Source organism: Paroedura picta, chromosome 8, assembly GCF_049243985.1.
Source record: "Paroedura picta isolate Pp20150507F chromosome 8, Ppicta_v3.0, whole genome shotgun sequence".
NCBI classification, from domain to species: Eukaryota; Metazoa; Chordata; class Lepidosauria; order Squamata; family Gekkonidae; genus Paroedura; species Paroedura picta.
This window is the reverse complement of record NC_135376.1, coordinates 51,449,926-51,464,722: the sequence shown is the minus strand read 5'-3', so window position 1 is coordinate 51,464,722 and position 14,797 is coordinate 51,449,926. Positions and strand designations below refer to the sequence as shown.

At 39.2% G+C, this 14,797-nt stretch overlaps 1 protein-coding gene across 7 annotated transcripts in view; it reads left to right on the top strand.

Moving 5' to 3' along the window:
• Positions 1 to 14,797, top strand: part of LOC143843532 (guanylate cyclase 2G-like) — an 80,948-nt gene that overhangs the window by 47,563 nt on the left and 18,588 nt on the right. For all 7 annotated transcript variants that reach the window (XM_077349718.1, XM_077349723.1, XM_077349720.1 and 4 more), the window contains 10 exons: positions 159 to 344; positions 1,921 to 2,065; positions 3,844 to 3,979; positions 5,518 to 5,621; positions 6,772 to 6,938; positions 8,111 to 8,260; positions 8,371 to 8,421; positions 10,453 to 10,536; positions 12,341 to 12,445; positions 14,072 to 14,143. In XM_077349718.1, the coding sequence (XP_077205833.1) occupies positions 159 to 344; positions 1,921 to 2,065; positions 3,844 to 3,979; positions 5,518 to 5,621; positions 6,772 to 6,938; positions 8,111 to 8,260; positions 8,371 to 8,421; positions 10,453 to 10,536; positions 12,341 to 12,445; positions 14,072 to 14,143 (1,200 nt within the window). The remainder of the gene's footprint in view (positions 1 to 158; positions 345 to 1,920; positions 2,066 to 3,843; positions 3,980 to 5,517; positions 5,622 to 6,771; positions 6,939 to 8,110; positions 8,261 to 8,370; positions 8,422 to 10,452; positions 10,537 to 12,340; positions 12,446 to 14,071; positions 14,144 to 14,797) is intronic.

The following is a 14,797-nucleotide window of genomic DNA, read 5'->3' as shown; positions in this document are numbered from 1 at the left end:
TGTAGATTTGTTATCAAGTATTTGAAGTGATCACAGATTTTTGGCACTTGTAATACTCTCTCCTTATTAGAGAAAAAATAAACAAATAGTAGAAAGTTGTTTACTGCATAGTGGATATTGAAACTTTACAATACTTTAATCCCTCTTTTGTCTTTCAGGATAACTTTTTGAAAGAAATATGGAATAATGAGAACAACAGCAGTGTCCTGGATGCCTATGAGCCTGTATTTCTAATTGCCCTGAGTTCTTATAGAGAATACAACACTTTTTCTAGTTTTGTGATGGATATCCATGAAAAATTGAAGGGGAACCTATCTAGCCACTTTCTTCCTTCACAAAATGAGGTCTTATTTACAACCTTTTCTAGAAGTATTACTCCTAATACAGGCACAATAAGCTTGCCTAAAGAAATCCAGACTGTTTATTTCTCTTCCTTTAACTTGTTTATGATACCAAATCTGTAATGTGCAAAGCATTTTGACTAATGAATGAGTTAATTTAAGCTACTAGGTGTGACTTCTACAAGGAAGCTTTAAACAATATGGTAGTCTTTCCTCAGTTTCTGCATAGCAAATGGATAGCAGTGATCAAACACTGCATAAAAGTAGATAGGGCTCCCCCTCCCCCCAAAAAACAGTCTGCATTTTTCTGTTATCTTTATTTCATAGGCTGCAGTGTTATGGACTCAACAAATACATATTTCAGCAGACAGTCACCTATAACCACGCCTCAGACTTACCTGTAGGACAGTCAGGGTAGCTCCTTTCAGAGGTTCTAAGTGTGAACAATGAATGTGCCTAGAATGATGGTAGGCGATCCAAACACCTAGCTCTATACTGGTCTACACAAGGTCTCTTAGAGCTTGCATGTGAACATGCATAATGTAGCGGCTCATATACTAGCAAAATAACATAAGAGTTGCTGAATCAGACAAATAATCTATCCAGTTCTGCATCATGTTTCATAATGAATTCAACAGCATGCACCCAGCAGGAGGGAGAGGGGGCACAGCAATTCAGAACAATTTCAAAAAACAAACGAGGAGCAACAAAATGCTGCCTCATGTACTTCCTGGAAGTTCTTACCAGAAGTCACTTGTCACTTTCATAGAATCTCCAGGTATTCCTAGAGCTACTTTTTTCATATCTAGTAAGAACTTCCAGAAAGTACATGAGGCTGCTTAAAAAAATATTTCACAGAAGCTGGGAGGTTTTGCTCACCTGTGGGTCCTATTTGTGGTCCCACACTGGTGGGGAGAGTCAGTGGGGCAAAGGCAGGCATTGTTGGATAGATCTGGTAAAAAGGGACATGCCATATGGGCAGCTGGGGACTGGCTGAGGATCCTTGCTCCTACTGGGGCTTTGCAACTGTACCCCTAGTAACTGCCATTCAGAAATGTATCTTCTCAGACCATGGAAATTCAATTTAGTCATAGCAGCTTACAGATTTCAGGGAATTTGTCTAATTCCCTTTTAATGTCATCTAAATGCAATAATCACAATACTGTGACATAATTGTTGTGCATAATTCCATGTTTCTTACTTTCTGGTGCTGCATAAAGTGGTACTTCCTTTTCATTGTTCTGAACCTATTGCTTATCAGTATCAACTTCACTCAATGTGTGGAGGCCTAGTGTTATGGAAGAGGAAGTTCTCTCTATCTATTTCCCCACCCCACAATTTTATAAATGTATTAAAAATGGTAACATTAGCCATCTTGACTTTATTCCCTAAGGACAGGTGCTTCAGTATATACTGTAGTAAATTAACACAGTCAAAAGAGAGGCACCAATCTTGGGCCATCTCATATTGCAAAACCATTAAGTGGATTTCTTTCTGAAAGAACAGTTTAAGATATGCAGTCTTAGCTTCTTTCTTTAGCAGGCCATATTCTTATTTTTCTTTGTTATATCTCTTTCAGGTGAGTTCCTATGCTGCTTACTTGCATGATGCAGTCCTGCTTTATGCCTTATCTGTAAAGGAAATGTTAAAAGAGAGAAAAGATTTCCATGATGGGAGAACACTTGTCAACACTTTGAAAGGCTACAATAAAACCCTCAAGTATGGTAAGCAGTGGACTAAGAATACAATCCTGGCACTTGAGTGGACCTTGAATTCAATAATAGTGTGAATGAAAGGTTTACTGCTGAAGAATTTGACTGGAATGGTGTGCTGAGGCATTAAGGAACCTATATTGGTTAAGAGTTATTATATTTAGCCAAAAGGCTTAATCGTCTGATTTAGTATCACACTGGAATTATGAGTAAGTTGGTTTCAGAGGTTAGCCATTTTGGTCTCCAGTAGAACAGCTAGATTGAAGTCCAGTAGCCCCTGTGCCACTATGCCCAAAGTTGATGATAGACAAAAAGACAGTGAATGAGACCAAATGTGTTTCAAACTATGAGCTTTCTTCAATGGTCACAAATCCCTATTCATACACAAGAAGAACAAGTGTTGATACACTAAGGCAAGCCGGGTGTTGATTGATCCACATTTTATTCCATGTGGTCAAATGGTGACATTATTAACATCATAGATCTTCCATTATTTTCATTCTCACACATAAAAAATGTATGATTGCAAATCATACCTAATTTACTCGTGGTGTGTATGTATATATCCACCAGGAGTCTGGCAAAATACCAATTCTTTTGATCCAGATTCCATGGTTTTAGTTGTCACATTGGTTATTGTATAGCTTTAAAAACAGGAGCCTTTGCAACTCATGAGAATAGTCTTGCTCTGCAATGTATCATTCATCCTAGTATTCTCTAATAGTGAACAGTATAGGATTTTATAGAAGATATATAGAATGCTGTACATACACACACAAAGACATATAAGGCCTTTGTTCTTCTGTCCTGACAACTGTAATTTACAGACCAGTGGCTTGTCTGTATCTACAATCCAATATAGACAAATGGGATGGGTTGTAGTGAATACAATACAAGAGAAAAAACCTATCCCTAGTAATATGGGGAGCAGTTGGTATTACTAGCACCCCATATTGAAGAGCCAAAGGCTGATAGATATATTATTCAATAGAGGTTGAATTTCACAATCTGGACATTCATAACATTCACATTCAAAAGTGAGGACAACCATTGAGGAAGATTATTATTTGAAAATGGGACATATCTAGATACCGTTCTGGTTGGATCCTTTACAAGAATAAACAAGAACGAAGAACCTTTTATTTCATGTATTCTGTATAATTTTACTACATCTATAGTAGCCTTGGGATAGGTTTTTTCTTTTGTATTGTATCTACAATCCAGCAATCCATTACCTAATCATCAAGTTCATTCAGTATTGTAAAAGATGATCATGCAACCCAATTACTTGGACATCATGTTGCTGCCTGCCCAGCCCTCCCCCACAATTCCCCACAGGCACACGTTACAAGCCAATTTAGTACTCTTGGGGGGAACTGGAAGCTCATATTCATCAGGCCAATTATGATTTGAACAGAGGAGACTTGCCCATCACTAGTGATTTCAGACAAGATATTATTTTTATTGTGCCTCAGTTTGATGCAGATAATGCTGAAGAAACACGAACATGATAAGATGTTTTCACTGGGATAGTATGGTTTTGAAAATGCAAGTTGTGTATCTTATTCAGTCTAATATACTGGTCAGTATTACTTTTTAACAACTTGCCTGCGGTTTTTTGGCTAGTGCAGAATCATTAGAAAGTATAAATATTCCAGACATATCCACTGCTGCCCTTGAATGTCAGCACACTGAAAAATGAATGGTCTAAGGAAATCTTAGACAAAATAGTGCTGAATAGCACTGGGCAGTATTCTAACATTTATATTATGCATATTTTTATTGGTTAGCCATTACTGGCCCAGTTCATATTGATGAATCGGGTGAAAGGAACATGGACTACTCCGTGTATGATCTCCAGGAATCCGGAAACTCAACACACTTTATCCCTGTTCTTAACTTTGACCGTGACAGAAAAGCAATCAGGTAATGCAAGTGTGTGAGAGACATGAGTGTGTACACAGGAGAGAGAGTTTTTCATAAATACTTAATAATTTAATAATTTGTATTGTACATTCAGCAAGCAAAGTTCCCACAGAAACCTTTTCACATTCATTGTATGAAGAAAAAGGCTATAATTTCCTCCCTGTTTTATTTATAGAATCATGGAAAGGGCCATACAGGCCATTTAGTCTAACCCTCTGCTCAATGCAGGATCAGCCTAAAGCAACCAACTCTTCGCCTAAAATAAAGTAAGAAAAAAAATCCCTCATTAAGAAACAGAAAAGTGTAATGAGACTATGAAATAAAATTTAACACATAGCAGAAGGGACTATATTCAGAGGGTTGGATTAACAGCCACAAAACTGAAATAATGCTTAGGTTATATTATCCTTTCGATATCAGAGGAATGGCAGAACAATCCAAAACAGACTACATCCCTCTATTGAGACAACTGAATAGGTTTAAAATAGTGTAATTCTGTTAAAGATTCTTCTGTGGGTTAATTATAGCCAAGAGAATTTAGCTTAAATTTAAAATATCAAAAATGTTTCTGTATATGTTAGCCAGAGGTAGGTAGACTATCCTTATATTCGCATCTATCTTCAGTTTTAAATCTTAACCTTAACTTTGACCCAAGCAAGAAGAGGAATTGAATTGCTTAGGTATTTTAACAACCTATGCAAATTTAAATTAGCAGAAATTTCTGCTCTAGCCAAGCACTCAGCTGGTTGAAGCTCGATTCATGATTCTGCTGAGGTATGAGGAAATCAAATATACACATGAACATGAAACTTCCTTACATTGAATTAGATCTTTGGTCCATTAAGGTCAATATTATCTACTCAGGAACTCTCCTGGATCTCAAGCAGAGGCATTTTCCATCACCTTCTATATATCTAAGTGCAAAGTAGAGGTGGTTAACCATTGCCTTCCTCTGCAGACTCTTCCCATTGAAGTAATGACCCTGCTTAGCTTCCAAGATCTGATGAAATGCAACTTTACCATACCATTCTGCATCCCCATGACTTATTACCACATCCCTTTTAACTTGAGATGATAGGGACTGAGTCTGGGACCTTCTGTATGCCAAATATGTTCTACCAGTGAGCTATGGCTACTCCCCTCAGTGGCTATTCTTGTATTTTGGTCCATTTTTATGTCTGCTTTGCCAGGGTCCATACATCTATGTTTTTGGTAAAACTAGATGTTTTAGAAAGAAATAACATTGTTATTGTGTAATAAAAATATATTTATATATTTTTCAGTATTTCCTGAGCAACATGATCTGAGAGCCAGGTCTATAGTTAGAACATTGTGAGTTTGTGAGACCATGATAGTTTGTATGAACAAAAGATATCCATTTTACCCTGATCGTCTTTCTTAAGTAACAATTAGTGTATGCTGTCTTTATTTTTCCAGGGGTATATGTGATAGTGAATCTTAGAAATGAAGACAAGTTCCTTTCTGTAGGATAATGAATGGAGACTAGACACTGACACATTTTGGTTTTTTTCCCATAGTCCAACCATGGAAATTGACTACATCAGCTGGTCAGGTGGAGAAATACCTGAAGACAGACCACTGTGTGGGTTTCACAATGAACACTGTAAAACTCCAGTTACCAGTGAGTGTGATGCTTAAAATAAGATTGGCATCTTTGTAGAAAGGAAAAAAACCGAAATGCTCCATAGCATTTCTCATTCAAAGATCTAAAGGTTTTCTTTTTGGCAGTGTTAACTGAGCTGTCTGGCTCCCATGGAATGGGAGAAGATCTGGCTGAGTACATTATGCCATTCTGTGACGTCCCATTCAAGGTTTGATTGTCAACTGAGCTATTACATTACATCACATTAGGCTCGTTTTAGAAACAGTGGCTAATTTTATAAATACAATAAAATTGCATTGAGAAGCATTCAAACAAGTATGGGAAACAAACTTTCCCCATGCCCATCTGAGTTCATGCAGGAGTTTGAGGCAACCTTATACTTTTTCTGCTTGAAGAAAAGTTCAACCCCCCCCCCCCTTTCTCACATACACAAACCCTCTGCTCTGGACTGAAAGTCATTTTTAGCCAGTGACCTGCAGACTCAGAAGCTGGAAAAAGTAAAAATTGGTCCTATTTCCTGAAGTACCCATTATTTGATGTTCCATTATTTTCTTAAAAGGTGGTTCAAGCAAATATGCCCTGATCTGGTCTTAGACCTGGTTCATACAGGCCTCTTATAATGCATCTGGACAAATACTACTCCATATTTATTAGCTGACAATTTTCACTGTATAATCTTCAAGCTTTTCGGTTTCCCTTTCTTTAAAATACTATCATATCAGTGATCAATATCATCTTCTATTCCAGTTTGTGACTGACAAAATAGTTTACTAATGCCATCTAAAACAAAATGATAGCCTTCTAAACCCATTGAAGTCAATGGGTTTAGAAGGGAGTAACTCTGTTCAGGATTGCACAGTAATATTGTTAGATGGTCTATCATTCTAATATTACATGTAAAAGTAAGTCAGCATTATTCATCTTTTTAATCATTCACAAATTACTATACCTCTATCCTAAGAGCTTCTTGGGAGAAAGATATTCCATTGCATTTTATTATTGCCATGCTTGTAACTTTTAGCTTTTCCTTGTTGTGATGCTGTTTTAGACTTTCTGAGACTAATCTGGAAATCTAGATTTTGATAGGCAGACACTGCATGTATCAAAAAAGGTGTAGCCTGACTTCTCTGTACTCAAGTAATGACCTCTTTGTGTTCTTTATCATTAGAAGGCATAGCCTTTATAGTGGTAGTGATTCTGCTGATAATAACAGCATCAGGAGCCTTTGGTGTGGCAACATTTATGAAGATCCATAAAGGGAATCTGCAAAAGGAAATCAATGATATGTGGTGGAAAATCAACTATGAGGATATCATCATTTTTAATGACAATAAGGTAAATAGTGCTCTGCTGAATACCTGAACCTCCTGTTAGGTTTCAGAGTGGTTGTTTTGTGAATACAAACATTTGAAACTGAATCAAGCCATTAGAGATATTGATCTATTTAGCTTACTAAAACAATGGGATTTGCAAAAATTATTAACTAACTATAGACCTTCCAACAGCCAAAAGACCTTTAAGATATAATAATTTACTTACACTAGGCTTTCTAAACCAGAGTTTTCTGAAACCCCGGGTTTTCTTGATAGCCCTGGGAGGAATTACCAGGTAGGAGTAATATATGCCTTCCCTTTCCTCTACCCACAACAGACACCCTGTGAGGCTGAGAGAGTCCTGATATTACTGCTCGGTCAGAACAGCTTTATCAGTCACCCAGCTGGTTGCATGTAGGGGGGTGCGGATTCAAACCTGGCTTACCAGATTAGAAGTCCACACTCCTAACCACTACACCAAACTGGCTCTTTAGTGGGTTATATGACCATATATGGTCATGTCAGTCCACCGACCCCTCCCAAAACGGCTTTGTATGCAGCTATGCTTCCCAACCATATTCTGTATTGTTGCACCATTTCTGTGGTTTCTTGAATCTGAAGAATGGTTCAAGTGTTTCTCAATGGTAAAAAAGTTGAGAAAGGCTGACTTACAGGAAGAGAGGAAGCACAATAGATGCCAGGGTAAAAACAAGAGAAGCATTCAATTTCAATGAACTCCATACATAGCAATACACATTAAAGCTCCTAGAGTTTGTGGATGAAACACACCTAGACCCACTTGAATATACCTAGCATTAGTATGTGCATTAATGAAACATCTCACGTGCCTCTCCAATACTTGAACCTGCATTACAGCATTACAGACACATGTGCAATGTTAGCACGCAAGTGCAACATCGTCTCAAGCCATGGATGTCTGGAACAGCTTTTGTTCCAATTTAAATGAAATGTTGGGTGTGTGTAGGTTCTCACACACATAAGTATCAATATTTAAATGAGGCCTGCTTGTTAACAGACTTGTAATTTTCCACATTTTAAATTGATGGTGAAATCTTAAGACCTACTGATCACGCAGAGCAAATTAGATGATGAACATATTGTAACAATTATAGAGGCAGATAATTTAGTTTAAGTCACCAGGTGACAATAATCTACGTGTATTCTCTCTCATAGGGGAAATTTGGTTTGTCTCAAGCAAATACACCCGAACCCACAGAAAAGGAAAGCTTTGGCTCCCATTTGTTGAGATCTAGCAATAACTATTCTGGTTTGAAAGACAAGCAAGGGAAAGAAGTATTTTATACCACAGTAGGACTTTATCAGGTATGCATGTAAAAGTCCAGATTAGATATGTATTGACAGTCCTGTACCCAATTCACTTCTGCTAACTATGTTCTTTCTGGTTTCCATTATGTTGTTTATATTCTGCACAGGTAAACAGGGTACAAGCTTCCCAACAGAATCAATGCCAGAGTAATCCCCAGGTAGGACTATAAAGCTGCCACCCCTGATTTGTAGTGTATTTTACCCATGGACACATTGACATTAGACAGTCCTTAGAAAAATATGAATAGAGTAACAAATTCAATATCTTTTCAAAAGTATGATTGTTTATTGACTTAACAAGAACTGTTGATTGGTCCCGGTGGCATCATTTGGCTCAGTGAAGCATCAATGAGCACAGTGCTTAATCGATACCCAGCCCCACTGGCAGTTGTTAGATTTATATACAAGGTTTGGTTTTGCTCTCAATAAATTATTCAGTCAGCTCTTTTCCTGATGTCAGTTCATTTAAAAATACTAAAATGTAAATCTGATGTTATCTGTTCCACATTATCAGTTTTATTGAGCTTTAAATGAGCATTTGTTTTCTCATTTTTGCAGTCTTCCTTCAAGCCAGTGTTTTTATTGTTGGGAATTATTGGATTTTCCAAACATTTATAGCACAATGCTTTGTATCTGAGGAAATGTAACATTTCCCACATATTGCAACATGGTTACTTAACTGACCTGGGCATTTATTGGATAATCTGATATAAATAGCAGTGATCCATGCAATTCCCACTCTCTGGGTTGATTGTATTATGAAGCCAATTATGTTTTATAAGGCCAGCCAAGGTGGTCACATCACACAGTAGATTTGGGAGAACAGCAACCACCTTTCCTGCCCGTCCATCACTCTCACCATTTCCTCTGCTCAGGACAGAATAGCTCATTCTCTTTGCCGCCGCTCCCCCGCCTTCGTAACAGAGCCTGGCAAGCCCTGTAGATTTTCCTGAACATTCACAAGATTCTTTCCTCCTGTAAAAACTCAGCAGTCATTTTAATTTCCTAACAAAAAAGGATAATCAGCAAATTGCAAGGCAACCCAAATGATGGTTAAATTCTAATAAGATGAAGGAATTTCTCAAGGGTTTAAGTCCAATGGGGGGACATGCATAGTTTTTTGAACTGTTTTTAAAGAAGGAGGGGGAAATGGGAGAGAAGGGAAGAAGGATTAGTTTCTCCAGCTTTTAGATAGAGGCAAGGGTAGTGGAGATGGCGGGGACAACAGTGAATGGCCTCAGGATACAACATGCATTAAACTGACACTTCTGCCTGCATGCCACTTTGTGAAACATTTATATTTCATTCTTTAGTCTTTTTTTAAGATAGTAATATTACTGTACACGAATGTTGAACAGGTATCTCCTTTTAAAATAATGTCTATATTTACTGGTGAATGTTGCTTTCATTTCATAATTTAAAGATATGTGTGGTGACTGTGCACTCTCACACTGTGTAAATCTTGCATGGCAACTATACATCCAAGCAGGCATATATTTAAAAGTAGCAAAAGTAGCAAATGGTCTTTTGGCAAGGTAGCCAGCACCCCCCACCACCCCCGCCATGAGGTAGTTCTCAAGTCAGTGAGTGTTGGGATCAGTCACTAGGAGATTATTAAGTGGGACTGGCTAGTGTTGGGGTGCAATGAAGGGGTGCAATGAGGTTAGCATGGCTCCAGCTGGTGTAAGTCCAACATGGAAGGGACTGGAATTAGGGAGTGGGTTCCGATTTGGGATTGAGTTCTAAAGACTTTAATAGGAAAGGGGGGGAATATAAAGGAGGAAGCTGCAACAGAGGATGCTCTGGGAGTAAAATGAACTTTATGGGAGAATGGATCTGTGTTGATAAACAGTCCAATCCCTAGTGCTTTTATTTCACCCACAAAAGGAATGGAAAGACGTCCTACCTGAAGCCTACTGCTGTACTCTTGAACAAAACCCTATCCACCTACAGCTACTGTGATCACTATATACCCCTTCCCCCCACCACACATCCCTAGTATTCAGCCGTCTTATGTACTGACAGGAGATTGCATGAGTTTCACTTAAAGTGATTTTCAAGAGAATTATGCAGTGACTAAAAGTAGCTTTTGTCCACTTAATTTTATTACACAGAAAAATTGTGTTTTCTGAGTTGGTTTCTCCAAGATAGTTAATGGACATTATGTTCTGTCACCTTGTTTGTTTCAGGGAATCCTTGTTGCTCTTAAATTTGTTGATAATCAGACTGATGCATGGATATGGAAACCATCAATTCTTCGTGAAGTTCAGATGGTATTTTTCACATTGAACCATTTCATCATCCTCTTGTTCAAGTTATCTTTGCACTGTAAAATATCCCAATGGTCAAGTCCCAGGTTATGGTTGGACAATTTATAGCAACTGGGTATTGTACAGCTCGAAGGGCAAACTAGATGATTAAGTAGTTGGAGTATCTTTCCTATGGGGAAAGTCTAAAGCATTTGAGACTTTTAAATTGTACATGAGGTAGAAAGAGTAGGAAGAGATAATTTTTCTTCCTCTGCCAATGAAGGTGATGCGCAATATATTCAGGATAGGCATTAGGTTGAGGTCAGACTAAGAAAATCGGTTCCCTCCCCATATAGGCCCCATTTGCCAGTCACTTGGGCATGAGTTACCCCCTGAGATGGTGGTTGGGGCTATAGGTGGCTGTGGTTGGGTGTGCATAGAAGGGAGGGGAAGATTATCATCAGTGGCATGAGATTGTATATTTTCTTCTATTTTTATGTCTTCTTAAAATCATTTTATTGTAAACCACCAAAAGCCGATCAACAAAGGAAATATTTCTTGACCTAACAAGCAATTAAATTACTACCCGAAGAAGTCACGGCTTACAATCAAGGCAATTAAATTATTTATTTATTCATTTTTGGAGAGGGCAGCCTAGAAATCCAAGTTTACAACGAAGGAATAATCTTGTACAATAAACCTGTTTAAAACTTAAAATTCAACTAAAATACTACTATAGTCATCTCATCAGTTAAACCATCTCCTGGGTGTGATGTTAACACCATTGATAGCAGGGGAATGTTAACTGAAGCCAGAAGATTGGGTGGGATGGTAGTTAGGCAGGGAAGCCCTTTCAGATGGTAAGAGTGCAACAGAATGCCTGGTGGAAGAGCACCATCTTACAGGCTCTTTGGAACTTTGGGGGTTCCGTAAAGGCCCAGATTTCTGATGGAAGCTCATTCCGCCAGGCACACTTCTCTGGGGAATTCACTCCTAATAGACGTAGCAATGGCCATGGGTGTAGACAGTTTTACAGACAGTAAATCTGAAATTAATCTGAAATATAATGGAACTATGTAGAAAAAAAACACAAAACTCCATTGTTTGCATATTGGTCTGCCCTTCTTAGCAAATAAAATGATATTTGACTCTAAGATAGCAGAAATTAGAGCAGCTTCGATCTGCACCTTTCATTTTTCTACCACAGAGCTGTCCTGATGACCCTCACATCTACTTCATATGGGGAAATAATTGATTAATAATGAGTTAATATATAGATATATTGCAAGTTAACAGATTATATACAATAAATATAGGTAATAGAATATATATTTAGACAACTATAAATGAGCACCAACAGCGTGAGTAGAGAAGGGCTTACTGCTCTTTCCCTCAATATATATCCCTCAATATATGTACTATATAAAAATCAAGTGCAAGATATTGACCATTTACGCACTGGAGGTTTCATGCCGGGCTGCAGGCTGATGTTTTAGCTGTGGAAGGTTACCCCACCTCTTCCTGCACCCACACGGGGGAGCATTTGGCCAGGTGCGCCTCATCTGCCCCCGATTTGTATTCCTGCACAGGAGCTGGGGCAGTGAAGTTCCCGGTGTGTAAAAGGTCATTGAGAGCAAACATTACCCAATGGCTTGTGCTGACTATGTACACCAAGCTGGTCCTATCCCATCCATGACTTCTCCTGAAGTGCAAAAGTGGGAGTCAGTGTGGGTGGAAAACAGGTTGACTATATGCAGATTACAAGATCTGAATGGGACTTGGAGATGCATGCCAGGTGCCAGGTTAACAAACGTATCTTTTCTTTAAGATGAGAGAACTGAGACATGAGAATTTAGTGATCTTCTATGGGATATGCCCCCAAGCCCCAAACAGCTGCATTGTAACACACTACTGCAAGAAAGGAAGCATAAAGGTGAGAACTTTGTATCAAGAGTTAGAACAGTTCTTATATTTCTCTCACCTGATTGTCTAACCTTATCCCAAATAGTACTCCCAATTAAAGCTATACTTCTTGGCTTTGACATAGATAAGTAAGCAAATCATGTCTAATCCATTTCCCCACAGTGCTTTTAAACTGCCCTGGGCCATATGGAAAGGGCGGTATAAAAATAGGGGGAAGTGGGAACATGGGAATGACCATCAAAGGTAATATTACATCTCTCTAAGAATCACTGAAAACTCTGTGTATCATAAGAGTTCCAGCCAATTTCTATCACCAGACAACCATTTTCAAAATTGTAGTTTTATCCTGCTGTTGCTCTGAGTGGCAGTGGGAAAAACCACCAAGAGGCACAGGGCTGGCAACCCCACTTTTAAATATGACAGTTCAGACATCAGAATGTTTTTCCTCTTTTCTGAAATGTATGCCATTTGCTGTTTGATGGTGCATCATCCAGTGCATCATCCAGTGAGTAAATGAGCTTAGAAACAAAAATGTTTCTAAAAATGTTAGAAACAAAAAAGTGACAAGGTACAATTGTGTGATTGCATGTCAAGTGGAGATGGGCAGAGACCTAAAGGAGGATACCACACAATTCCTTTGGCAGTAAATAGGTCACAACTTTATTGCAAAAACACTCAGCAAAAAGCATCAGTGCAGCATGGATGGCTCCTGCCATCTCATGGCCAGCTGACCACGTGGAAGCCCCTGTCCAGAGACTCCAGCTGGAGAAATAAAGCTACTCACTCTTCACTTGAAGCCCATCTCCTTCCTGCCTGCTGGCCCCTTGGGAAGTGGCAGGTTAAAGGGGAACCCAATGAGTCTTGACTGCTGCTTGTTCCCCCCTGCCACCTGGAAATGTGAGCCACCTGGGCATCCCTGCCTGGGGGCATGGCAGTGGCCAGCCATCCACACAGCCTCTTAAGGAGGCCCCAGCATTGGGGGAGACTAGCAGGCAGGCCTCAATCTCCTCCGCAAAGGATCGATCCCCATGCGCAACAATATCCAACTGTGACAGTGTTAGAAAAGACATGCACAATAATAACAACTGCAAAATCAGCAAAGTATAAAATACAACATGCTATCATAACAAAATAATGATGAAACAGAAGACAAATAATGATGAAACTGAATTCATTTCAAACCCAAAATAGGGTGGGAGGGTAGGAAGCTCCGCTGCTGGCTCCCTGGAGTAAGAGGTTGGGCTCTGCCATGCAGCCCAATATAAAGGGTTTGCCAGGCTGAGGCCTAGAAGAGCTCCACTCCTGCACACAGGCTACTGTGCAGAGAATGCGCATGCACGTAGGGCACCTTAGCCTTCTGTCCCCTCCACCAGCTACCACTGAGGCCATGCCTCCTGCTCCCAGCCTTCTAGTCCACTGAGTCCACTATCAGTGGCGTTGATTTTAGTTTGTGGCCATGTTTTTCTTGGAGGCAAAACAGAAAATGTACTGGTGCTAAAAAACACCAAATCACATGAAACAGTGATAGAAATACACTTGTAGAGGAAGAACTGAATCAGCAATGCAATGCACACACACACACACACACACACAAATATTTTGATAAGTAAGAATTTTCAAATTATTGTTTTTCCAGGATGTTTTGATGCATTCTGATATTGAATTGGATTGGATATTCAAAATCTCCTTTGCTTATGATATAGTCAATGTAAGTATGCTTGTGATAGAACTGCTTTCTTATAGAAGCAATCAAGAACACAAAATTATTACTGTAGAGCTTGGATTTTGAAGAAAAAAAAACAGAATGAGACTGTGATTACCTGTATTTATGTGGCTGAAGTTAAGCACTCTGTGGGCCATTTCGCACGGCTTCAAAATAGCACAATGGTTGCTAATTGGAAACGCTACTAATTTGCCATAACGCACGACGTCGTAGACAATCTGCAACAATCCTGAAACCGACCCGCAAAAAGCGCTTCGTTGTAGCGCTTTCAGGGGAATCCAGAAAAGTGGATTCACCCTCCGGATAGCGATACACTCCTGCAACCAATCTGCAACAATAGCGCTAAAGACCTGTGCGTTACCATTGTTGCGGGTTCTTCAAAGTCCCTCCTCCCGAGCCTGTCCTCCAAACTTCCGGCGAAGCGATCGCCATTTTTTTTTCTCCGAGCGAGCGGGGATAAACGCACCAGCGAGCCTCTTTCTGTTTAGAGGCTTCCCTGGCTTCAGTCCTTCACCTTTAGTCACTAAGCACAAACCACATAAAAGCCCGTTTGCTGAAATAAAGTCCCTTTATTTTTTACACATTAATTCAGCCGAAAATCGGGCCCGTGAGAGGGGGGGGGGATTTTTTTTTTATCAC